Genomic DNA, 27,728 nt, shown 5'->3' on the forward strand with positions numbered 1-27,728 from the left:
AAGGAATGCAGGATAGGAGCGGCAGATGTTTCTGATCATAATCCAATTTATTTAAAGATATGTCTAAGTAACAGGAAACGAAATACTGTATGGAGACTGAACGTAGGAATATTGAATAGTGAACAACAGAGAAAAGATAAAAGCAGAAATAAAACAATATATTGAAGAAAATAATAATGGAACAGTAGACCTGACAATATTATGGGATGCCATGAAGGCAGTCATCAGGGGAAAGTTAATAGCTGAAACTGCGCATGATAAAATAATTAAATTACAGACATACAGGGCAAATACGGAGAGACTTGGGGAATTAGAGCAGGAATATCAAGAAACAAAGGACCCAAAGGTATACCAAGAAACCAAGGTAGTTCAAAACAAAATAAATGACATATTAATGGGAGAGATTGAAAAAAGAAACACTTTTCTGAAACAGAATTATTATGAAACAGGTTCAAGGGCAGCTAAATTGTTAGCTAAACGTATACGCAAACAACAAACACTTAATACAATATATAAAATCAGAAACCCCCACACAGGTGAATTAACAGAAAAGCCAGAGGAAATAGAGGACATTTTTCGAGAATATTATGAGAAACTGTATACACAACCTGAAATTGCACTTGAGGAAGAAATTTTTAAGCGCATTAGATTTACCAACAATTGGCAAACTACAAAATGAGACACTGACAGCAACAATCACAATAGAGGAAGTGAAAGAGGCAATAAAAACATTAAAAAATAAATAATCGCTAGGCAGGGATGGATACCCGGCAGAGTGGTATAAGATGTTTAGAGAAGAGTTGACGCCAGTACTCACAGCTTCTTTCAACTGGACACTCAATAACAATAAAATACCTCCATCATGGAGTGAAGCCATAATCTCAGTTATCCCAAAACAAGGAAATATAAGGAACACTGTGGCAATTTTAAACCAATTTCATTATTAAACGTAGATTATAAGATATACACAACCATTATTTCTAATAGATTAAATACCTTTGTAACAGAATTGATAGAAGAAGACCAAACAGGTTTTATGAGAGGACGTCAAACACATGATAATATTAGAAGAGTACTACATATATAGTAGATCAAGCGCAGCAGAAAAAACAAAGTACCATACTAGTAAGTGTCGACGCAGAAAAAGCATTTGATTTAGTAAATTGGGAATTTCTTTATAAAGCGTTACAACGGTTTGGATTTAGTAATAAATCAGTACAATGTATAAAGACATTATATCATCACCCCACAGCGAGAATCAAAATAAATGGAAGCCTGACTAACAAATTCAACATACAAAGATCAACCAGACAGGGGTGCTGTCTATCACCTACATTGTTTGCCCTCTTTATAGAGCCTCTGGCACAGGCAGTACAACAAGATTAAGGGAGTTATAGTAAATGGAGAGGAACACAAAATAGGCCTTTTTGCAGACGATGTAGTAACTTTTCTTGAACAACCAAATGAATCGCTACCAGTGCTGATGAATCTCTTTGGAAAGTATGGTTATCTTTCGGGATATAAAATTAATATAACAAAAACACAAATTCTAACACTCAATTACATACCAACAAAAGAAATTCAGGAATCATTTCCTATCAAATGGAATATGAAGGAAATTAAATACTTGGGGATTATCATTACTAAAGGATTATCAACACTGTACAAAGCAAATTCTGACAAAATAAGCCAAGAAATACAAAAAGATATAGATAGATGGATTACCTTGTCCTTGGATCTGAACTCAAGAATTGAAATACTTAAAATGAATGTGCAAGCAAAACTTCTATATTTGTTCCAGTCATTACCAATAGAGGTCCCTCAAACTCATTTTGCGATCTGGGACAAGATAATATCAAGATTCATTTGGGGTGGCAAAAAACCTAGAGTTAAATATGAAACTCTTCAGCTACCGAAAGATAAAGGGGGTATGGGTCTCCCAAAATTAAGGGAGTACTTTTGTGCTGCTCAGCACAGACATGTTATATGCTGGTGCACACCAGACCACATAGCTAAGTGGAAAGATATGGAGAAAGAGTTCGGAGGATACCCAATTCAAAGTGTTATTGGGAATGAAGATAGATATGAGAAGATCAAGAAATACTTGGATCCAATTACAGTGTTTACACTGGAATTATGGTTCAAAACATTAAAAAAAACAAAAGATGAAAGAAATGAAAGTGCTCAGATGGGTGGCATATGATAGCGATTTCAAACCAACAATGTATGATAAAGGGTTCAAACAATGGATAAGCAAGGGGGTCACAGGATGGTATACCCTTCAGAAAGAGGGGGAGCTGGAGAGTTTTCAAAAAATGAAGGACAATTATAATTTAGATAAACACGAATTTTACAGGTACCTGCAATTGAGAGACTATTACAGGACAGAAATCAAGTGGGATCCCTCTGTGGAAGTGAATGGTGTGATTGAAATTGTGATAAAATCATTCAGTGGACCGAAAATTAAAATCATTTCTACTCTATACCAAAACTGATGATGAATAAACATTCAACTAAGTATGTAAAAGAAAAGTGGGAATCAGAACTTAACATGACAATTACAGATGAAGATTGGTCAGACATGTGGAAAACACATCAGACATCCACCAATTCACGGATATGAAGTGAGTTCACATGGAAAAATCTAATAAGATTTTTCATCACGCCTAAAGTCAAGAATAGATATAAGAATACAAACACAGGGTGTTGGCGGAACTGTGGATCAATGAACGCTGATCACTCTCACATATTTTGGAACGGTCCTAAAATTGTTCAATTTTGGAAAAATGTACATGAAACTGTGAAGAAGGTTTTGGGATATGATATTCCTATGAGTAGCATGGTACTATATCTCTGCAATTTTAACAATACCAAAGTGAGGGTAAAAGACAGGTATCTGATTAAGATAATGTTAATAGCTAGCAAGAAAGCTATTACGAGGAAATGGGGAAAGGCTGACCCTCCTTGTCAAGAACAGTGGACTGGAATAATAGAAGAAATCTACATTATGGAAAAACTGACACATCGTTTGAGACTTCAGCAAACACAAATGGAAGAAAAGTGGATGAAATGGACAACATTCAGGACTAAAGACAGCAACAAAAACTAAAGAAAGAACTGGACAAACTAGGTGGGATAAAGGTCAAATAGAGGAATAACTCCCAAGCAAAAGTTTTTTTTTTTTGTTAAGGTTTATGTTATGTTGAAAGTGCAGTGTTCATGTACATTGTATATGTAAACAATTATGAAAAATACCAATAAACAATCAAATGAAAAAAAAGTAAGAGTATTAAGTAAAAGTGAATGATTAGAATTTCCAAAACAACATTTATTGGGTGCAATATCCAACAACAAAAACTTGGAAAGTTTGAACTGAACAAGGAAAAATTGTTCTTTAAAAAGTCTGATTCTAATGAAGTATATTCATTCAACCTTTATTAACCTTTGTTAAACTTTGTTAACAAAGCTGTTAGAAAGCCCACATTGTTGTGTTTACTGAGCTAGGTTCTGTTTGGTTATGGCTTGTTTCTTTCTGAAATTAATAGTTCCTATGTTCTTGAATGCACCGTGGCTGTCCCAATGCTAGTGAACGCACCGCTCTGTGTAAAGTGCAGAACTCAGTTGGAAGTTCTTTATTTCTCTCCCGACACGGACAAAGCCTTGTTGTTCAAGCTTGTTTGTGCTTTACTGGTTTACTGCTGTGTAAATACCAGAAGAAACACAACAAATAAATCAGCCTAAACTGGATATTTGTCTCCGTGTTCTTTAATGGGAAGACTAGTGGCCCAACAACTTCACCTTGCTGCTCTAAACCAGTTAATGTCCTGGAGAACACAAACCTCTTCTTTTTAGCAGCTACCGTAATTTTCACACCTATCAGGAATTTACAGTGGCTCCACTGTGAGTCAACAAAGACCTATTGTAACGATTGATATCTGCATATGCATCTAGCTTGTTAACACACAACAAAGTTCATGCTCAATCATCCGGGTACCAAATCCAATTAACACGCAGTTTTCACACAAGCGGCGGGGGAGGGGCTGGGTTTGTGAGTGAAGGCTCCCACTCACACGGAATCTGTGCGCACTGTCCGCAGAGGGTTGAGACTTCATGCTCGAGCATCCACCCTGAGCAGCTGCAGAGCAGCTCTGCAGACAAGGGGCGTTTACCTTCGGGACAAATTGAGGTCGCTGATTGCTCATTTGCTGACATGCCTACTGGATTGATTGACAGGTAAAAAAAAAAAAAAAAAACAACGAGAGCTGGCAGCCCCAGCCACAGTGATGTTCCGTGTTTATATGTTGTTAATAAAAAGTTCTAAAAAATGAAAAAAAACAGGGAGCGCTGGTCCTGCAGCCCACACATCAGACCAGCCCACCAGGAAATCTCCAGACCCTCCTGCAGCCACGCTGGACCTGAGTTTAATTTGCTCATGGCAAATTCCTTCATTTCTCACCATTTCAGTCATGGCATCAATGGAGGAGGAAGAGATCGCTTGCCTTTGGGAAAAACAAACAAAAGAAAAGGCCAGATCAGGGATGAAGAAGAGGAATTTAACACATTGGCATCTCATACAAAACAGTCTGTCGCCGGGCAGTTTATTGTGCGACACCGCGTACGTGTACGCAGTCGTAAAAATTGAGGTTTGCGCGGACATGCCTTGCAGAGGTAAGAGGGAGTATACTGGGGGCTTGAGTGTCAGTGAGGGAGAGAGAAGGGGTCGCGTGAAGTCACAGTCTGGAGAACAAACAGGCATTGCCCAATCAGATTTCTTCTAATTTTGTGTTGTAGGAGCGAGTAATGAAGATGGTTAAGTGAAATGTATTGGAGTAAAAGTACACATTTTATTGGGGAAATGTAGTGGAGTAAAAGTGAAAGTCACTAAAAATGTAAATAACTAAGTAAAGATTCATCAAAATTCTACTTACAGTAAGTACAGTAACAGTATTTCTACTTTGTTACATTATAACACTGCAAACATTTGAAGGTTTTTACTTTTTTTTTCTCAAGGGCATCCATCAGAATGGAGGCTTCACCAAAGTCTGGTTTGCTATGAAGACCTTCCTCACACCCAGCATCCTCATCATTATGATCTGGTACTGGAGACGCATCACCCTCATGACTAGACCTCCCGTTCTCCTGGAGAAGTAAGGCTCCTCCTCCACAGCAGTGTTCTCACTTACATCAATCATTGAAGTGACCATAATGTGGCTCTTTTAAATTTTGTCTTCATAATGCCAGACATTTACAGCTGATCCCTAAAATTATGAGAGCTCGGTCCTACATTAACGGCGGTCTAAGGAGAGATGAATGGTTTAACAGAAAACAATCGGTGGAATGGGTGGAATTAGGGTTAATGTTGGACAGTAACACAGTATATTAGGATATTCAGAAATAACAACATTTCTTGGAAATATGATGAGAATTTATTCTTGATTGTGCATAAATAAGTTTAAATTGTAGTTTTAGTACTTTTTTGTAAGAAGAATAGACTTCGTATAAACTCTTGATCTTTTTGCTACCTCTACCATCCATCCATCCATTTTCTTTACCCGCTTATTCCATTTTGGGTCACGGGGGTCGCTGGTGCCCATGTCCAGCAATCACTGTGCGAGGGGCGGGGTACACCCTGGACGGGTCGCAAGTCCATCACAGGGCCACATAGAGACAAACAACCATTCACTCTCTCACTCAAACCTAGGGACAATTTAGAGTTACCAATCAGCCTAACTTGCATGTTTTTGGTCTGTGGGAGGAAACCGGAGCACCCGGAGAAAACCCACGCATGCACGGAGAGAACATGCAAACTCCACCCAGAAAGGCCCCTGGACCGGGGTTCGAACCAAGGACCTGCTCGCTGAGAGGCAGCAGCTCTACCAGTTGTGCCACCGTGCTGCCCGCTACCTCTACCATGCATCTGTATTTTTTTCCTCCGTTACAAAGCAAAGAGGGGAAATTGGAAATACCATCTGTCCATTCATGTTGTGAGCATGGTAACTTGAAAAATAAGTGCTGTACCAACTTCCTTTTTGGTGTATGGCTGCATCTAGACATAAAAAAGGTTGCTTTCAAAATTGGGTTGCCACATCAAAATCAAAGATGGCTGCCTCAATATATTTTTTCATTCATTCAACCTTTATTTATACAGGTTAATCCCATTGAGCCTCGGGGTCTCATTTACAAGAGAGCCCTGATTTTAACAAAGAATGATGACAACAGTAGACAACAATAGACAATCATAAAGGATGCGTACAAATTGAGAATTTTTTTTAACAAGTGAAAATGAAATGGTAATTAAACTGAAAAGTAGCAACAAAAAAAAACCCCAGCTAGGTTGGAAGGTGGTGTAGAAAACTAAAAACTAGGGGTGTAACGGTACGCTAAATTCACATTTCGGTTCAGATGAATTTCAAGGAGGGCTCGGTTTGGTTAATTTTCGGTACAAAAAATGACAAAATGAAGACTTACAAAATGTTTATTTTGAAAATATGCCAAGTAAACAATACTTTTGTATAAAAATAAATAAAGCGACCCATTTGGATGATATTTTAAATTAACGGCACTCTTTACAATAAATAAATTATACTAACAATAATGAAAATCTCAACCTCTTGGACCTGCTCCCACAGGTGGGACAGGTCCCTGGAAAAGTTCAGAGTTCACTCATCACAGACTTTTTAGCTGGAGGTGATCTCTGGTGGATTTCCCTGAAGAGGAAGACTCAGCTGCTATCTCTGTCCCAGACTGGAAATAAAACACAAAGAGGTAAAAAAAAAAATAATAATAAGTTAATAAGATTATAACTTTAAATTTAAAAAAGTTAATTAGATAATAATAAAAGAACAATACCTCTTCTTGAACGGTTGTTATGAGGTGGTTGAATCTCTCGGTCATCATCATCATCATCAGGGCAGGGCTTTAATCTGGTCCAGGGCTTGTTGACGATCAGTTTTATCTTTTTCATAAAGTGCTGCTACAACTTTTTGGCTGAAGTGTTGACGTGATGTGATGTCGTAGCGAGGCTCAAGAACTTTAAAGCCGGCACATCAACAACAGAAACGTAGATCTAGAGCTTTAGAAACTCCTACTTCTTGTGTTATTGCCCTGGACTGATCTGAATGACCTGATAAATGTTGTTTAAATGCTGCTGTTATCGCTCTTTGCAACAAGCTGCTACAAGAGACGTTCACATTCGGATGATGTCGTTTCAAGAGTGTTAACAAGTTAGACGTGTTGCTGCTGCAGATCCACTCTCCGTGAAACAACGTCGACACACAGCTTTGGATTTGTTCACTTGTCTTAACAAGAAATCCATAATGTTCCCAAACAGGAGACCGCAACGACATGCAGGGCTGCTAATGCTATGCGTGCTGCAAGATAATAGCGCCATGCTGAAACACTTTAGTTCTGCTGCACATAATCTCTCGTTAATAAAATTTATATATATATATGTATGTATGTATATACCGGTCCTTCTCAAAAAATTAGCATATTGTGATAAAGGTCATTATTTTCCATAATGTAATGATAAAAATGAAACTTTCATATATTTCAGATTCATTGCACACCACCTGAAATATTTCAGGTTTTAATTGTTTTAATACTGATGATTATGGCATACAGCTCATGAAAACCCAAAATACCTGTCCCAAAAAATTAGCATATTTCATCCCACCAATGAAAGACAAGTGTTTTTAATACAAAAAACGCCAACCTTCAAATAATCATGTTCAGTTATGCACTCAATACTTGGTTGGGAATCCTTTTGCATGAATGACTGCTTCAATGCGGCGTGGCATGGAGGCAATCAGCCTGTGGCACTGCTGAGGTGTTATGGAGGCCCAGGATGCTTCGATAGCGGCCTTAAGCTCATCCAGAGTGTTGGGTCTTGCGTCTCTCAACTTTCTCTTCACAATATCCCACAGGTTCTCTATGGGGTTCAGGTCAGGAGAGTTGGCAGGCCAATTGAGCACAGTAATACCATGGTCAGTAAACCATTTACCAGTGGTTTTGGCACTGTGAGCAGGTGCCAGGTCGTGCTAAGAAAGGAAATCTTCATCTCCATAAAGCATTTCAGCAGATGGAAGCATGAAGTGCTCCAAAATCTCCTGATAGCTAGCTGCATTGTTCCTGCCCTTGATAAAACACAGTGGACCAACACCAGCAGATGACATGGCACCCCAGACCATCACTGACTGTGGGTGCTTCACACTGGACTTCTGGCATTTTGGCATTTCCTTCTCCCCAGTCTTCCTCCAGACTCTGGCACCTTGATTTCTGAATGACATGCAAAATTTGCTTTCAGCCGAAAAAAGTACTTTGGACCACTGAGCAACAGTCCAGTGCTGCTTCTCTGTAGCCCAGGTCAGGCACTTCTGCCGCTGTTTCTGGTTCATAAGTGGCTTGACCTGGGGAATGCGGCACCTGTAGCCCATTTCCTGCACACGCCTGTGCACGGTGGCTCTGGATGTTTCTACTCCAGACTCAGTCCACTGCTTCCGCAGGTCCCCCAAGGTCTGGAATCGGCCCTTCTCCACAATCCTCCTCAGGGTCCGGTCACCTCTTCTCGTTGTGCAGCGTTTTCTGCCACACTTTTCCCTTCCCACAGACTTCCCACTGTGGTGCCTTGATACAGCACTCTGGGAACAGCCTATTCGTTCAGCAATTTCTTTCTGTGTCTTACCCTCTTGCTTGAGGGTGTCAATGATGGCCTTCTGGACAGCAGTCAGGTCAGAAGTCTTACCCATGATTGCGGTTTTGAGTAATGAACAAGGCTGGGAGTTTTTAAAAGCCTCAGGAATCTTTTGCAGGTGTTTAGAGTTACGTTGTTGATTCAGATGGTTAGGTTAATAGCTTGTTTAGAGAAACTTTTCATGATATGCTAATTTTTTGGGACAGGCATTTGAGGTTTTCATGAGCTGTATGCCATAATCATCAGTATTAAAACAATTAAAGACCTGAAATATTTCAGTTGGTGTGCAATGAATCTGAAATATATGAAAGTATCATTTTTATCATTACATTATGGAAAATAATGACCTTTATCACAATATGCTAATTTTTTTAGAAGGACCTGTACATGTATATATGTAATATATGTAAACCTTGTGATTTGGATATCTTGGAATAATAAGCAACATGCCAACTTCTATTTTAGTGTATGGCTACATCTAGGCGTAAGAAAGTTTCCTTTCAAAAATTTGGTTATCAGGTCAAAATCCAAGATGGCTGCCACTATAAATGTCTTTCCGTGTTGTGAGTACAATAACTTGAAAAATAAGTGCTGTACCAACTTCTGTTTTGATGTGTAGCTAAATCTAGTTGTGAGAAGGATCCCTATCAAAAATGTGTTGCCATGTCTAACTCGGTCTGGAAAACCACTCATCTTGAAAATCTCAAACATTCATATTCCTCAGTGATGGGGGACATTGGCGTACTGTGTGTCTATAGTTGCACCTACTGCACATAGTATTTTTAGCAGCTACACCATGTTGTCAGCTCAACTTGTCCATGCCATTACTAATGTGCAACTTGTTCATTGATAATTAACGTAACACGTCTAATTTAAAAACACATACCATTAATACCAACCAAACTGATCAAAACGTGTTGCTGCTTTTATCACCCTCACAACTAAAGGTGTTGTGGCCAAAATAAAGGATGCAGCATGAGCTAAAACCCAAAATATCATACATTTGTGTAAATTCTCAATCAAATCATGGAAAATAAATCCTAAATATTAGGTTCTTGTGACTGGAACAAGCCACAGAGCCAGAGGTACCATCCTTTGATGGTGGATCAGTAAAGAGGCAGCGCAGGAAGAGCCTGGTGAAGCGTTGAACACGTTACAAAATCTACAAGTTGGTACTCAGACACATACTGCACTTGTGTGAATGAACACACACACAGTCTCTCTCATTTCCTCTGCTTTTTCCAGCTCAAAGCTCTTATTCCCAGATGACCAGCAAGCTTTTAAAAAGCAGGACTTGTCAAACCCTATTAGTGGGCAGCAGATGATCTTTTCAGGCTGTAAAAGCTTCGGCAGTCTCCTGTCATGCTGGCCCACAGAGGTGTCAAAATGAGAAACCTCGGGTTTCACTAAACTTAGATAGTGACGGGGAGCTCTATGTGGTGGAGAGGTCGTCCACATGGGAACGTTTGGAATACACAAGTATTTTTTGTTTCAGTCCGGCTTCCACAAATAAAGAAGGCTCAAAACGATATTGTTTTTAAAACTAGTTCCAGAGGGAAAAGATCTTAAAATGTCCCACTTTTGTTTTTGTGTAGTCAGACAAAACACAACTTTTTGAAAAGGATGTCTTAGCCCTTCTACTGACCTTCGACCGAAGGACGTCCTCTAATTCTGTTTACATTTCTCACCCAGTGTATAAGTTGTATGTACAGTAGTCCCTCGATACTTTGTGGTTCAACTTTCACAGACTCACTCTTTCACGGGTTTTCAACGTAAGATTGTACACGACACACGATTGGCGATTGGGAAAGACAGACCCCTGACCCCTCCTTTCTCTTTCTGAGGCTGCAACAGCCTCAGAAAGAGAAAGGAGGGGTCGGTGGTCATCCCTACACCTAACGCTACTGTTCGGGGTGCAGGGACGAACATATCAGATGAACAACTGTAGAATATTGGATAAAATGCTTAGGTGGAAAAATAAGTGTGAATCAGTTTAAAAAGAGAGAGTGGCTGAGCGTGGCTTACTCAGGTATAAGACAGACCCCCCCCCCCCCACACACACACACACACACACACACACTCCTTTCTCTTTCTGAAGCCGTCTGTCACAGCAGAGCAGAGTCACACATGCAATCTCTCTACTCTGCTGTGACAGAGCCTCAGAAAAAGAAAGGAGGAGTCTGTCTTATACCTGAGTGAGCTGCATGAGCGGCATGGATTGTTTATTTAAAATAATCAAGCGAGATCCGAACCGAGCCTTTATTCCCCCTCGGTGATCACTGAGCGGGCTAGGCCACCGGGAAATGTCCCTGCGCTCCCGATGGCTAGTCTGATTGTCTCAGTAACCGTAGCATCAGTCTGTCTTCTCTCTTTTGCTGTGCTCTTTTAGAGTGCTTAGAGTCAAACTCAAGGCCTGGGGGCCAAATGTGGCCCTCGCTGACATCTGGCCCCCAAGATGATATGTGAAATGTAAAACACTTCTATCTCTTGCATTTTTTCATTAATTTTTTATTATGATGTCGAAAGCACAACAGCGAACACCAATTGTTACCAATCAAACTCTTGTTGAGGAACCTGTGAGCAAGAAAAAGATGTTGGGTATCTGATTTAATTTATTGTAGTTTCTGAAATTGGCCCTTAGTTTGAAAAAGGTTTTAATTTTGGCCCCCTGTTGTAAGTGAGTTTGACACTCCTGGTTTAGAGAGTTTAGAACATTGTTAAGAACATTGCAAGAGTGTGGGAAGGGTTTATAAAGTCTTAAAATATAAATAAATACTAAAATAAATACAACATCCCTTCTTCGCAGATTTTCACCTATTTCCGGGTTGTTGGGAACATAATCCCCGCGAAAAGTGAGGGACTACTGTACAAGCTCCGTGCTTTGTTTATTGTTTGTGGTGTATTTTCTTGGTAGCATTACAGCTCCACTTGCATGCATAGCAGCTATAGCATTTTGGGTATTTTCTGTATTTTTCTGGATGAAAACATTTCTAGAAATGCTGCTGTGTTTACAAAGATATTTAAAAACCGACACCCCCCCCCCCCCCCCCCCCAAAAAAAAAAAAAAAAAAACAGTTCTAGTGAACAGGCTACTAGCATAAATGTTTGTTTGTAAAATACATGTTTTGTTTCCTCAGGGTAATCTTTGCTCTTGGCATCTCCATGACATTCATCAACATGCCCGTGGAGTGGTTCTCTGTGGGCTTTAACTGGACCTGGATGCTTCTTTTTGGGGACATCAGACAGGGCATCTTCTACTCCATGCTGCTGTCCTTCTGGATCATTTTCTGTGGCGAACATCTCATGGTACTGTAAGCTTCAGTCATGTTTTCTTTGTTTTTTATCAGAATGTTGTAAATGGTTAATTCTTCAGCTGATTCCCACTTTAGAACTTTACTGCAACCATGTCAGTCTCCAAACATCAAACTTAGTTGATGGGCTCTATGTGTAACACCAGTCACATCGATTTTCAAGACATCTTTTCAGGCTTGGTGGCACATTTATAGAATGGAGCATCACATCTGGATATTGAGCTTTGTGCAATTCTCCCTTATGGGTGAACACAGCCCCTCCATTTTGACTGGCATTAAATGCAGCTCCTGATGTTTGCTAAGAAAACTGAAACTACAGAAATGTCATTTTCTGTGAAAATGCAGAGCAAACACTAAGTGCTGAGTGACTTTGCTGAAATTTACCAAATAAACTGAAAAGGGGTAGTTGAAAGTAAAATAAATTGAACATGTGCTAAAAGCTTAAACTAGCAGAATTGTAGCCCAAAGCTGAAAGTAGCACAAGGAGACAAAAACAGACAAGTAGCTGTAGCAGATTTTAAAGAGAGCAATATTTTTGAAGGAATTAAAGCAATCTCCGTGTATTTCTGTGGGGAAGATGTTTGTAAATAGATGTATTTAACAAAATGCCAAAAGTCATCGTACCCTAAATGTGCTAAAAGTTTTGATGAATGGCTAAAATGGAACAAATTCTTCAGTAGTTAATTTCCAACAATGCACAGGAAAAAAACAGGAAACAATAATACTGAATCAGCATTTCCATAATAAGACAAGTTGTCTGAAGCTTTTAAATGCCCAAATTATGTGAACTGTCAGGCAAGCGTACATTTAATGTCACTGTCAATCAGCAATCTCGACTTTTGCATTGAACTACTTATAGAAGTTGATGAGGTTGTACAAGTGATACCACCCAGTGGCCTGACAGGCCACATGCAGACCTACAACAAATCCTTGTTGGGAAGGTATTTCACACTCATGGTTTTCTTGATTAAGCTGCTTTATTTTGTTAATTTAAAACTAATGACATTATATTAAACAGCATGCTGACTGGATGTTTTGTCCAATAACTTAAATTTTAGTTAAAAATTACAATGGTATTATAAATAAAACAAGTCAAATTCTGCTTTTATTAAAGTAGGATTTGACTAATTCACATCCATACAATTGGACTCTGTCTCTGCAGCTGGGCTGAAGCCACAAATCTTTCCTTTTATTGACTCCCTCTGTTTAAAGTAGGGATGAGGCCGATCCAATCCAATATCTGTATCGGCCTCCGATACCAGCATAATTTACGTATCGGATTTTTCCGATCCAACCTGCAGAGATTTCCAATCCATGATGCATGTTGGCTTCAAACTACGGAATGGATTTCCTGAACGGAGGAGTGTCTCATGAACCCAGAGTAATAAGACCCGCCTCACATTCAGGAAATTCATTTCATAGTTTGCAGCCAGCTACAATGTGAGGACTGAGTTAGCAGCACTGTGGCTAACGGCTAACAACCAACTTTTCATCTAAACATGTCCGCTGTGTGGAAGTATTTTACACTAGAAACACCACAAAACAAGACAGCAACGTGCAATGTCTGCAGAGTCATAGCACCAGGCCCGGAGTGGCCAATTGGGAGCATCTGGAGAATTCCTGGTGGGCCAGTCTGATTTGTGGGCTGCAGGGCCGGCACCCCCTGCTTTTTAATTTTTTTTAGAACTTTTTATTAACAACATATAAACACAGAACACGCTACTGCTGCTCCTGGGCCGCCCCACCTCCTCCGCAGGGCTGCAGCTCTCGTTTTTTTTCTTTTTTCCACAAGTCAGCTCTGCTGTGCGACCTGTCAATCAATCCAGTAGGCGTGTCAGCAAATGACCAATCGGTAACCTCAATTTGTCCTGAAGGTAAACGCCCCTTACATGCAGAGGCTACAGACTAGACACTTTACAGTCAGAGGGGTTTGTGAAAAATCACCAGAACAAAATGGTTAAACGGTGTCAGTGGAGAACAGGTAATCCACACATGTGTTACCCTGAGCGTTTAGAGGGTGGAATACAATTTATTTTTTTCAAAAATTAAACAGAGTTTGGAAAACATGTAAAAAGCCGGGGACTGACCCCATCAGCTGATCACAAGTTATAAACAGGAAGTAGCTACCACATGTTCAACTCTACGAAAGTTGCAGGTAAATCTTCCATTTTCTGTCATAATTACATTGTATGCTTAATGGTTAAATTAATGGTTAATTCTTAATTCAGGTTATGTTTATTTGCCATATGCAGGTTAACACAAGGTTCACAGGACAATAAAATATTCAGGATGAGAACTGATTAGACTCACTATAACAATGAACAAACAAACAAGAAATACTAAAGCATTCAATAAGGGTACAAAATAAAGTACTAAAAAGTGAAAAAGTAAATACAATATGTACAAGGTCCTAAAGAAAAAATAGTAAACAACATGGTAAAATATAATGGTGCAAGTAGGATGAATTTGTATGAATAAGTATTTCAAGGTAGTAATATAAGCTTAAATGTACATGATGTATACTGCACATAACTAACATAAACTACACAGGTTGTGTGACAGGTTATTGCACAGGTAGTGAGTAACATTGAGACTGAATTATGATGGTAAGGTAGTGACATACATGATACAGCCACATAATGCATTAGCAATAAAATATTAGTTGTCACAGATGTGGCTTGGTGCAATGTTATTGCCAGTTGTTCAGTGTTATTTTTTGAGAGTTCAGTAATCTGACAGCTTGTGGATAATAACTGTCTTTGAGTATTAAAGTCTTTTCGTGCTCGATGGCAAACTCCTGTATGGAAGAATCCTTGTGCTGGGTGGGTGTGGTCTTTATTGATGCTGCGTGCTTTACACAGACATCGGCTGTGGTAGATGTCCTGGATGGTGTGGAGACTGCTACCAGTGATGTCCTCTGCTGTTTGCACCACCTCTGTAGAGCTTTCCGGCTCTGACTTGTGCAGTTCTTGTACCACCCTGTGATGCAGCCTGCCAGCAGGCTCTCAATGGTGCACCTATAAAAGTTGATGAGGATGCTGGTGTTCATACCAAACTTTACATTTCTTCGTAGGCGAAGCAATCTTACCATTCCTGTAAAATATTTGATAATGTTCTTATAGAAACAATTTCTGGATGTTGTTTATACTGTGTTAATGCTACATGTTTGTCTCTTGACCCTACAACTGGTTAACATTACAGTAGACCTAGCCCATTACTGGAGTTTTAATTATGCATTTTAAGCTACTAATAAACATGATTGATGATGATCATATTGCTTTATGCTAGGTCATTGGTAAGGAGTGATTATTATTATTGTTTCATATTGACTAGTGATTTTTTTCCCTAAAAGTTAACTTAGGCTACACTACGGTATGTTTCTTAGACTGTGGCTAGGATGCATGAGAGAAGCGGAGTGTGCTCTGTTCACACAAGGAGAGCTGTTGGTCAGGCTACTTCTTGTTGTGCCATTAACTTTAAAATAGTTATTGAATCAAGTGTTACTTATGTAGGCAAAACTAAATGTTAAACAGCCCATTAAAATACACCAGAATGCAGGGAATAGCATCTACTTTATTCAAAATTTTCTGGGGGAGGACCCCCCAGAACCCCCATCAGTGTGCTTCATGTGCGTTTATGGTCGAGGAGAAGATGCAAGGTATAAATCATCATAATTCCTCCCACTGTAGCACACGTCATGCACATAGGTAAACATATAAACAACAATAGCAACAGCAGGAATGATAGAGGTTGTTTTGTTTTTTTTCACTCAGTGACGTATCAGATGTTGGAAGGGAGACTCGTGTTGTTGGAAGAGGAGGAGTAAGCTCTAGTAGTTCTCCTGGTAATGTGCTGTTCCTCATGAACAAACACACCCACAAAGTTCTGACCAGTCATACAAAGTGTGCCTGCACGTTCTGACTGGGGGCAGTGCACAATACAGCGAGTAGTAACAGACTGAAGCTACGTAATTTTCTTCATGCAACAGCGTTGGTGAGATGCGAAAATGCAAGTTTAACTCAGTCTGAAGTACCCCATGCTCCTGTAGAACTGGTGCGCCCGTGTGTAGAAGTTGTAAACTGATTTTTGTATCAATTCAATTCAGTTTATTTATATAGCGCCAAATCACAACAAAGTTGTCTCAGGGCACTTTACAGGAACATTCACATACATTCATTCAACCTTTATTTAGACAGGTAAATCCCATTGAGCCTCAAGGACTCATTTACAAGAGAGACCTAAAAGCCAATTAGTAAAGTTCTCTATCTAAAGAATCCAGCATACAAGTTGAATCTTGGCTTCGTCACAGTCTCCCATCCTGAGCAAGCACAGTGACAACAGTGGAAAGGAAAAACTCCCTTTTAAATGGAAGAAACCTCCAGCAGAACCAGGCTCAAGACAAGAGACCATCTGCTTTGACCGGCTGGTTTGAGAGGACAGGAAGGAGAGACAGACAAACACAGAATGGTAGGTCCAGGTATAGGTCCAGGTGTATCTGAAAGACAAACAAACACATATTACGGACAGAAAAATAATTACAAATACAAAACAGGTTGAGCAGAGTAAGTAAAGACGTAGCAGAGTGAAAAGTGTGGTCAGTTTGTCCTCCAGCAGTCTAAGCCTATAGCAGCATAACTAAGGGACAGCTCAGGAAACCAAAGCCGACCCTAACTATAGGATTTAGCAAAAAGGAAAGTCTTAAAACTGGATAATGTGTCAGCCTCACAGGCAGAGATTGGAAGTTGGTTCCACAAGAGAGGAGCCTGATAACTGAAAGATCTGCCTCCCATTCTGTTTTTGTAAATTCTAGGAACCACAAGTAAACCTGCAGCCTGAGAGTGAAGTGCTCTGTTAGGAAAATATGGAACAATAAGATCTGTAATATAAGATGGAGCTAAGTTGTTGAGAGCTTTGTAGGTTAGAAGTAGGATTTTGAATTCTAACAACAAAGTCCATGCTAAATAATCCAGGTATACAATCCAACATTTTTCAGTCAGGTCATCTGGACAGTTTCTTTTTTTGTGCTGAAACGTTTCGCCTTCAATCCGGAAGGCTTCATCAGTCAAGGAAACACACAACAAAACTGATTCTTCCTCCAACAGCTTACTCCAAAATGGAAAAAAAAAACAGTTAGGTTGGTGCTAAGATGGTCTCTTTGGCATGCCCCCTCTTCCATTGCCGGCCCTCTTTCTTGTTGACAGTCGTGTCAAACTGGTGAAAACAACAAAGTCCGTGCTCAATAATCCAGGTATACAATCCAACATTTTTCAGTCAGGTCATCTGGATGGTTCCTTTTTTGTGCTGAAACGTTTCGCCTTTGATCCGATTTTGATTTCTATTCTGGACTTGACAGGGAGCCAGTTGAGAGAAGCTAAAACTGGAGAAATGTGATCTCTCCTACTAACTCCAGTTAAGACTCTGGCAGCAGCATTTTGGATCAACTGAAGACGTTTTAAATAAATATTTGTACATCCAGATAATAAACCATTGCAATAGTCCAGTCTAGACATGACAAATGCATGAGCCAGTGCATCGTTTTTAGATAAGATATTTCTAATTTTAGTGATATTACGCAGGTGGAAGAAGGTGGTTCTAGTAACGTTTTTAATGTGGGGGATAAAGACATGTCCTGATCAAAAATAACACCAAGATTTATCAGTGTGATATTTCCCATCTTGGTACTTTTCTTGCCTCTTTCTCAGGACCAGACGGAGAGGAACCGTTTTTCAGTCTACTGGAAGCAGGTCGGACCCATCGTGTTCGGGTCCTTCTGCCTCTTCATCTTTGACATGTGTGAGAGGTGAACCTTTTTTTTTCTTACAACAGCAAATTCATATTAAATAATATTTTGTCTTTATGATTTATATTATTGTCACCTGTGTGTTTTATTCCTTAAAACATAATTTAAAAAAAAAGTGTTTTTCCCCCCAGAGGTGTCCAGCTAACAAATCCCTTCTACAGCATCTGGGCCTCAGATGTGGGAACGGAGCTTGCTGTATCCTTTTAAACTATATTTACAAGAATCAGGTTTATCTGCTGTTGGTCAAGCAGTCCTTTCTGATGAAGCTGGACGTCTGTGTGGAAATATGGTAGGTTAGCAGTCAGTAAACACGTTGCTTGTTGGATGGAAAAGGAGTGCTCTGGCACTCTCTTGCTTCTTGCTGAATGAATTTACATTTTCTTTTACACACATAGAAGGTGGACAAATTATGGAATAGACCCCGTCTGCACGTACGTAAATTTTCTCTTGTCCCATTCGAGGACAAACGAGGGTTTTGTTAAGATAATTTAACGAAACTTCACTAGATGGAGTGTCTGTATACTTTTAATCCCCCTAAGTTCTAGTCAGTTCAAGGTCACAAATCAAGGTCAAGTGTTACACAAGGTCTTTGCTTGTCCAGGACATAGATTTCTATAATGATGTATAATAGTTTGTTGATGAGTGTATATTGTGCTATATGCAGAACTCTTGTTAGTTTTTTCAGTTTTCATCAGGTATTTTATGGATCAATATGAGCTGAAAAGTAAGATTATGTAGATTATAAGAAAAATAATTGATTGGTGCCACATGTAACACCACTGCTTAGGGACTTGGGATGTGTTTGTATATGGATCACTTTTTCCCTGCTTGTTGCTCTGATTTTTGCATCACAACCACACCTTCTTCGTCTCACAGGAGACTCAGCCAGACGTTCCCAGCAAACCCTCACAACACGTTTGGGTCTGCCAGGTCTGACCAGCATCCTCCCCCACCATCAGAGCCAACTCACCACCAGGTAGTGATCAGTGGACAGCTCTGCCCCCTCTTCACCAGAGTGTCCAAGACATGTGACCGCAGATCAGATGAGACGATGACAAAGTCGATCATCAAACTGCGGTCTGGGGTGTCCTGGTGCCAAGAGCACATATGGACACCCTTATGCTTGAACATGGTGTTTGTTATTGACAATCCATGATGAGCACAGAAGTCAACAACAGAACACCACACGGCTTCAGATCAGGGGGGCCGGTCCTCCCAACCACACCCCTCCAGGTCTCACTTTCATTGCCCACGTGAGCATTGAAGTCCCCCAGCAGAACAAGGGAGTCCCCAGGAGGTACACTTTCCAGTACTCCCTCCAAGGACTCCAAAAAGGGTGGATAATCTGAACTGCCTTTTGGTGCATAAGCACAAACGACAGTCAGAACCCGTCCCCCCACACGTAGGGAGGCCACCCTCTCATTCACCGGGGTGAACCCCAACACACAGGCACCAAGATGGGGGGCAACAAGTATGCCCACTCCTGCTCGGCGCCTCTCACCAGGGGCAACTCCAGAGTGGAAGAGTGTCCAACCCCTTTCAAGAAAACTGGTTCCAGAGCCATGCGTAGAGGTGAGTCCGACTATTTCTAGCCGGAACCTCTCAACCTCACACACCAGCTCAGGCTCCTTCCCCACCAGTGAGTTGACATTCCACGTCCGAATAGCCAGCTTCTGTAGCCGAGGATCAGACCGCCAGGGTCCCCGCCCTCTGCCACCACCCATCTCACATTGCACCCGACCTCTTTGGCCCCTCCCACAGGTGGTGAGCCCATGGGAAGGGGGACCCACGTCTCCTCTTCGGGCTGTGCCCGGCCGAGCTCCATGGGTAAAAGCCCGGCCCCAGGCACTCGCCCGCCTGCCCCTCCTCCAGGCCTACCTCCAGAGTGGGGCCCAAGTGACCCACGTCCAGGTGAGGGAACATCAAGTCCCATTTATTTTACTCATCATAGGGGTCTTTGGGCTGCAATTTGTCTGGTCCCTCACGTAGGACCTGTCTGCCTTGGGTGACCCTACTAGGGGCGTAAAGCCCCTGACAGTATATCCTGATACATGCTCAATAATCCAGGTAGAAAAATCCAAAAAAGTTCAATCTGGTCCTCTGGACATTCAAAAAACAAGAAAACAAAAAAGACAAAAAACAAAACAAAGCAAAAAAAAATGTATGTATGTACTGACAGTACAGCTCCTAGGATCATTGGGACACTCAAACCCCTCCACCACGGTAAGGTGGCAGCCCAGGGAGGGGAACGTCTGGCAGAGTCTCCTGTGAGACGAAGTTTTAACTCCACCTCCGGAAGAACTTCGAACATGTTCCTGGGGAGGTAGGGGACATTGAGTCCGAGTGGGCCATGTTCCATGCCTCCATTGTCGAGGCGGCTTACTGGAGCTGCGGCCGCAAGGTTGTCGGTGCCTTTCGTGGCAGCAACCCTCAAACCCGGTGGTGGACACCTTCGGTGAAGGATGCTGTCAGGCTGAAGAAGGAGTCCTATTGGGCCTTTTTGGCATGTGGGACCCCAGAAGCAGCTGATGGGTACCGGCAGTCCAAGTGACATGTGGCTCGTGTGGTCGCTGAGGCAAAAAACTCGGGCATGGGAGGAGTTTGGAGAGGCCATGGAGAATGACTTCCGTACGGTTTCGAGGCGATTCTGGTCCACCATCCGGCGTCTCAGGGGGGAAAGTGGCACGCCACCAACACTGTTCATAGTGAGAGTGGTGCGCTGCTGACCTCAACTCGGGATGTCATGGGTCTTCGGTTGAAGACCTCCTCAATCCCACTGGCATGTCTTCCACTGAGGAAGCGGAGCCTGGGGACTCTGGGTCGGCCCTCCAATCTCTGGTGCTGAGGTCACCGAGGTGGCTAAAACGCTCTTCGATGGCAGGGCCCCAAAGGTGGATGAAATTCGCCCGGAGTTCCTTAAGGCTCTGGATGTTGTAGGGTTGTGTTGGCTTACGCGACTCTGCAATATTGCGTGGACATTGGGGGAAGTTCCCCTGGATTGGCAGACCAGGGTGGTGGTCCCCCTATTCAAAAAGGGGGACCGTAGAGTGTGTTCCAACTACAGGGGGATCACGCTCTTAAGCCTCCCTGGTAAGGTTTATTTGGGGGTTCTGGAGAGGAGGGTCCGTCGGATAGTCGAACCTCGGATTCAGGAGGAGCAGTGCGGTTTTCGTCCTGGTCGTGGAATACTGGACCAGCTCTACACTCGGATCGTGATATACAGCTTTCGCTGGAGCGGTTTGCAGCCGAGTGCGACGCGGCCGGGATGAGGATCAGTTCCTCCAAATCCGAGGCCATGGTCTTGAGCCGGAAAAGGGTAGAGTGCCCTCTCCGGGTCAGGGAGGAGGTCCTGCCCCAAGTGGAGGAGTTCAAGTATCTTGGGGTCTAATTCACGAATGAGGGAAAAATGGAGCCTGAGATCGATAGGCGGATAGGTGCAGCGTCTGCAGTGAAGCGGGTGTTGTACAGGTCTGTCGTGGTGAAGAGAGAGCTGAGTCAAAAGGCGAAGCTCTCAATTTACCGATCAATCTGCGTTTCCACCCTCATCTATGGTCATGAGCTTTGGATTGTGACCGAAAGAACGAGATCTCGGATACAAGCGGCCGAAATGAGTTTTCTCCGCAGGGTGTCTGGGCTCTCCCTTAGAGATAGGGTGAGAAGCTCGATCATCCGGGAGGGACTCAGAGTAGAGCCGCTGCTTCTCCACGTCGAGAGGAGCCAGTTGAGATGGCTCGGGCATCTGTTTAGGATGCCTCCTGGACGCCTCCCTGGTGAGGTGTTCCGGACACATCCCACAGGGAGAAGGCCCAGAGGAAGACCCAGGACCCGCTGGAGGGACTATGTTTCTCGGCTGGCCTTGGAACGCCTCGGGATTCCACCGGAGGAGCTGGCCCAAGTGGCTGGGGAGAGGGAAGTCTGGGCCTCCCTACTTAGGCTGCTACCCCCGCGACCCGACCCCAGATAAGCGGAAGAAAATGGATGGATGGATGAACCACACCTTCTTATTTTGTCCTGCTTTGTGCTACTTTTTTTAGTTTTCTTTTTTTTTATCACTTATCTCTTGTGTTAGTGATTTTAGGAAAGATTTCACCAAAGACAAGTTTTAGTTGTTTTGTTTAAATAATTGGTTTGCGCATGTGCTAAAAGGAATACTTCCAGGTCACACGGATCGCCGTTAAATATGATAGATTAAGGAAAATGCACTAGTATAATTCTGTTTATGAATAAAAACTGTCTTCATATACTTAGAAAAGCATGTGCTCTATTTCTGCCGATTTTCATGTTGCTAATTTATGCCACTCTGTTAAAATCATTGACATATTTACGTCATGGTTTAAATGATATGCAGCTTCACCACTGAGCAGCGCTGTTTTACCATGAAAATAATTAATTCTGTATCTTGCAGGGTTTTTCTCATTCATCCCCGTTCTGGGGGTCAGGTTTAATGTGTCGCATATCATCTTGGTATGGTATAAAGTTTATTCATTTTAAAAAGGTACAAAACAATTCCATAACAATATAAAGAAGATACAAAACAAGATAAAGAAGAAGATCTTAACCAATGATTTGTAACAGAAATACGAGCGGCGTAAATTAGCTACATGAAGATCGGTGGAGATAGAGCATGTACTTTTCTAAGTAAATTAAGACAGTTTTTATTCATAAACAACGGCGATCCGTGCAACCTGGAAGTACACTACAGACCGTGCTTCCGTAACAGATCGGGGAATGACAACTCTTGCACAGTGATGGCTAGACATGGGCACCAGTGACCCCTGCGACCCGAAACGGAAGAAGCGGGTAAAAGATAATGGATGTATATGTGAGGCCTTTAAATTCAGTATTTTTGTTGTTTTTCTTGTATTTCTTTAACTGACTCTCCCTCAGATGTCCTTCATCATCGTGGCAGGAATCTGTGCCTGTCTCTACTTCCTCTTTCTCTGTTTCATGGTGTTTCAAGTCTTCCGCAACATCAGCGGTAAGAGGTCATCCCTGCCTGCCATGTCCAAGGCCAGACGTCTGCACTATGAGGTGAGTTGAGGGCATTGGCTTCATTTATTACTGTAGTTTTCATTTCCACCTTATATCAGAATCAGAATAAACTTTATTGGCATTGCACCGAGATACAACGCGAATATGTACGTACAGTCGTCCGAAGATGGGCGGAGTGCACGAAGCTGCGGCTATAAATAGTTAGCGCGGCCTTCTTATTCTTATTCAGAATAATATTTTGCTTAGATAAGAAAAGGAAAGAAAACATGAGGAGAGACGGTATAAAAAAAAAGATCTCTCACACCGTGTCCTAGACAGGGCACAATTTGAGGCATCAAAAAAACCTACCACAGCCAAGCAACATAAACAGATGTTATACATGAACATATAGGCGGTGAAAACATTTAATTTTTTATTGAAAACAATAGAAAAGGTCCGCTCCGCCCCCCCCCCCCCCCCTTTCAGCCATTGTCCAGATAAGAGGTGACGTTCATCTTCAGCTCAATTGAGGTTCTGTTACATGTCCACGGCCTTGGAGAAGGGAGGGGTGAGGAAACAGTCAAAGCATCTTTGTTGTTTTCAAAACATTCCAGGAGGAGTTGAGATAAGTCCGGCATCAAGGCCACAGTTTGGGTCAGGCAGAACTCCTCGTGAATTGTTGTTTCTGCCTTTAAAGTCTCGCTGGTACATTTTCTCTGATGGAAACTCCAAAACAGCCGAATTGATCCTTTACTCCAAAAGTCGAGCTCACAGCTTCTCCAGATTATTCCACCATTCATGAGTGCTGCCAGGGAGATCACAGTCCTGATACAGCTGCTCCAATTCCCTGTCACAGCTCCACCTTCAGTCCAAGCACTGTCAAGCTTCAACACCTCCACACAAATTTGTAGACAACCAGATTTCACCAACTCAAACAGTAGAATCTAGTCGTCATCATGAATCCAATTTGTTCCTTAAAGAGGTCAGAGGGTCCTCCTTACCCTGACTCCTGTCGGGAGAAGTTGATCGATTTTGTTGAGAGACCAGCTGATCCTTCCAATTAAGAGGTATGCATGAAAAAAAAAGAGGCTTTTTTAAGGGTTCACAGGACAAAAGAGCGCAGCAGGGAAGTGGGTGGGGGGGGAGGGGGCAGAGAGGGAAAACACGTCTGGTTTCACCGTAGAATAGCAAGTAAAAAAAATGTTACGCCAAAAGTTTCTTATATAAATGTTTGTCTGCTTTTGCTTTGCAATGATATTCCTTAAACTTTGAATTTCTTTTTTAGCTTAGAGCAGATAATAATATATGATGCTGCACCAATCCTTCTGTTAATCTCACGCTCCATTCATCCCTCACTCGTGAACAAAATCCCGAGATACTTGAACTCCTCCACTTGGGGCAGAACCTCACCCTCAGTCTGGAGAGAACAACCCACCCTTTTCTGGTTGAGGACCATGGCCTCAGATTTGGAGGTGATGATTCTCATCCCAGCTGCTTCACACTCAGCTGCGAACCGCACAGCTGTGACAGCCTCAGAAAGCGAAAGGGTGGGGTGGGGTCTGTTTTTCCCTTTCGCCAATTGCATACAATTTTACATTGAAAACCAGCAAAAGAGTGAGTCCACAAAAGTCAAACCGCCAAGTATCAAGGGACTACTGTAATAATTTGTCAACAGGTGTATTATGTGCTGTATGTGGTACTCTTGTTAATTGTGTGGTACTAAATGGACCAATTTTTGTCCATTTTAGGGTCTTATTTTCAGGTTCAAGTTCCTGATGCTGGTCACTTTGTTCTGTGCTGCCATGACTGTCATCTTCTTCATCATCAGCCAGGTGAGTCAGTGTCATTTGAACATTTATTAGGGTTTCGAACTGCACTGTTGGAGTAGAAGCATCAGCTCTGTGATCTGTTTGATTTTGTAAACTTTTTTCCTGATTAATAACCAGATAAAAACTAGATTTGAGTTTGCAGTCTCTTGTGAAACTCTCCCTCAAAAAGCAAATTTGTGACTAAACCTTTTTTTCTTGTTCAGGTTAATGAGGGTCACTGGCACTGGGGAAATCACGCTGTACAGGTGAACAGTGCCTTCTTCACTGGCATCTATGGCATGTGGAATCTGTACGTCTTTGCCATCATGTTCCTCTATGCTCCTTCTCACAAACGCTATGGAGACGAGCAGTCAAGTGGTCAATGCATCACTGGTAACTTTGCATTTCTCCTAACATGACAAAAGAGATTGATGTATAGTCAAAGTTTTAAACTGAGATCAACTTATGAAGAGAAGGGATGGAGTTCTAGCTGTTTGGTTAAACCATCCATCCATTTTCTTTACTTGCTGTGCCTAAGGCTGGTGCCTATCTCAAACAGTCAGTGTGTGAGAGGCGTGGGATGCCCTCAACTGGTAGAAGCTCCATGATGGACACATAGAGACAAATGAGACAAACAACTATTTCAAACCCACACTCACGCCTATGGACAATTTAGAGTTACCAGTTATCCTGAGTTGACTTCAGTAGTTTGAGATGCAGTTTTAAAAACAGAACTTGCATGATTTAACAGGTCTCTCTTAAAAATGAGTCCTCTGACTCAATGAGACTAACATATATGTCCAAGATATATGTCCATATATGTCCATAGATGTCCAAGATGGCCGCGCTCAGAGCAGTTGCAGCTTCACAGGCTCCCGGTACCATCCCAGTTTTTAGAAGTTTTGATATTGACTCTGTGCCTGACTCTGCGCGATTTATGCGTGTGAACTATAGCCGAACCGAACTGATGAGAATAGGAGCGGATTTGCCACGAAATATAGCAGAAATCAGCAACAAACTCAAAGCTACGCTCGGCAGAATGCAGATCTTAAAGTCATCTACCTGGAAGCTGCAGCAGAGGCGTTCCAGCGGGCAGAAGAGGAAGCGCTGCTCCCGGCTTAAGAGGAGAGGATGCCGGGCGGGGGTTATGGTGAGGCTACGAGCTAACGCTAAAGCCGGTAAACTCCCCATGCCGTCTCTCTTTCTGTCGAATGTCCGCTCGTTGGACAACAAGGTGGATTTACTTCGTCTGAGAGCGGGCGCCTCAGAAGAGATGAAGAAGTGTGCGGTGCTTTGCCTCACAGAAACGTGGATTACAAGTGAAACGCCGGACTCAGTCTTCCAGCTGGATGACAGACTTTTTTTTCGAGCGGACCGCTGCAGCGAGCTAACGGGGAAATCACGGGGGGGCGGAGTGTGCATTTACGTGAGTAAAAGTTGGTCCACGAACTGTACTGTTGTAAATAGCTCATGCTCGAAGGCTTTGGAGCAAATAACAGTGAAATGTCGGCCACATTATCTACCCCGAGAGTTCACAGTGACTTTTATCACAGTTGTTTACATTCCTCCGGACGCTAATGCTAATGAATCACTACAGGAGCTACATGATATCATCAGCTCGCTGCAGAACAAACACCCCGAGGCTCTTTACGTGGTAGCCGGAGACTTTAACCACGTGAATCTAAAGGACTGTCTCCCAAGCTTTAATCAGCACGTGACGATTCCGACACGTGGAGACCGCACGCTGGACCGTGTTTACACGAACGTAAAAGATGCATACAAAGCCGAACCCCGCCCCCACCTAGGACTGTCAGACCACATCTCAATCTTCCTGGCTCCTGCTTACATGCCCCCGCTGAGACGCTCCAGACCGGTTCAAAAGAAAGTTAAATGTTGGAGCCAGGACAGTGGACCCATACTGAGAGATTGTTTTGATCGAACAGACTGGCAGGTTTTCAGAGAAGCCGCTGAAAATGGAGGTTCGCTTGATCTTGACCAATACACATCCTCAGTACTGGGTTACATTAGTACATGTACTGACACAGTCTCCACTATCAGAAATGTTAAAAGCTACCCAAACAGAAAACCTTGGCTGAATGCAGAGGTGCGTACCCTGCTGGAAGCCAGGAACACTGCCTTCAGGTCTGGAAACTCAGAGGAGCTGAGTAGGACAAGAACAGAGCTGGTTGCTGGTATTAAGAGGGCCAAGGCCACATATGCAAAGAGGATTGAGGGTCAATTCATCTCACAAGACCCTCGGAGCATGTGGAGGGGCATTAAGTGCATAACAGATTATAAAGGAAGGAGTGAACAATGTCCCAAAGACCCATCTCTGCCTGATGCCCTCAACAAGTTCTATGCACGCTTTGAAGACCCGAACAGACCACCCAGCACCAGACTCACCTCACCACCGGATGAAGAGCATCTCAGCGTGACCTCAGCAGAAGTAAGGAGTACCTTCAGGAGGATTAATCCGCACAAAGCAACTGGCCCAGACAACATCCCCGGAAAAGTGTTGAAGGAATGTGCTGATCAGCTCTGTGAGGTGCTGGCAGACATCTTTAACACCTCACTTACCCTGGAGACAGTTCCCACCTGCCTGAAGACTGCCACCATCATCCCAGTCCCAAAAAGCTCTACAGTGACTGGTCTGAATGACTATCAGCCAGTGGCCCTCACCCCGATAGTCGCTAAATGCTTCGAAAAACTGGTCATGACTCACATCAAAACAACCATCAACATCAACGAGGACCCTCATCAGTACGCATACCGTGAGAACCGATCAACAGAGGATGCAATCTCCTCTGTGGTCCACACTGCACTCAACCACCTGGAGCAGAAAAACTCTTACGTCCGTATGCTCTTTGTGGACTTCACATCCGCCTTCAACACCATGATCCCCCAAACCCTGATGGACAAACTATCCACACTAGGACTAAGCCCCTCCATCTGCAACTGGGTACTAGACTTTTTAACAAACAGACCACAGTTAGTGAGGATCCACAACCTCTCCTCCTCCACCATAACCCTCAGCACTGGCTCTCCTCAGGGATGTGTGTTGAGCCCCCTCCTGTTTACTCTGCTCACATATGATTGTGCAGCTACCCATCCAGGCTGTCACATTGTAAAGTTTGCAGATGATACAG

General features: G+C 42.5%; 1 protein-coding gene across 1 annotated transcript in view; it reads left to right on the forward strand.

Annotated features, from left to right (window-relative positions):
• The window catches only part of wls (Wnt ligand secretion mediator), a gene marked incomplete at its 3' end in the record, with an annotated part of 49,171 nt that extends 24,196 nt beyond the window's left edge, over positions 1–24,975 (forward strand). Inside the window, 7 exon segments of the mRNA XM_037681494.1 lie at positions 5,011–5,147; positions 11,830–11,998; positions 17,706–17,803; positions 17,935–17,998; positions 22,691–22,834; positions 24,523–24,606; positions 24,807–24,975. Coding sequence (XP_037537422.1) covers positions 5,011–5,147; positions 11,830–11,998; positions 17,706–17,803; positions 17,935–17,998; positions 22,691–22,834; positions 24,523–24,606; positions 24,807–24,975 — 865 coding nt within the window.
• Positions 24,976–27,728: the final 2,753 nt, after the last annotated feature.

This window comes from Nematolebias whitei, chromosome 9 (assembly GCF_014905685.2).
Source record: "Nematolebias whitei isolate Nwh7 chromosome 9, NemWhi1, whole genome shotgun sequence".
NCBI classification, from domain to species: domain Eukaryota; kingdom Metazoa; phylum Chordata; class Actinopteri; order Cyprinodontiformes; family Rivulidae; genus Nematolebias; species Nematolebias whitei.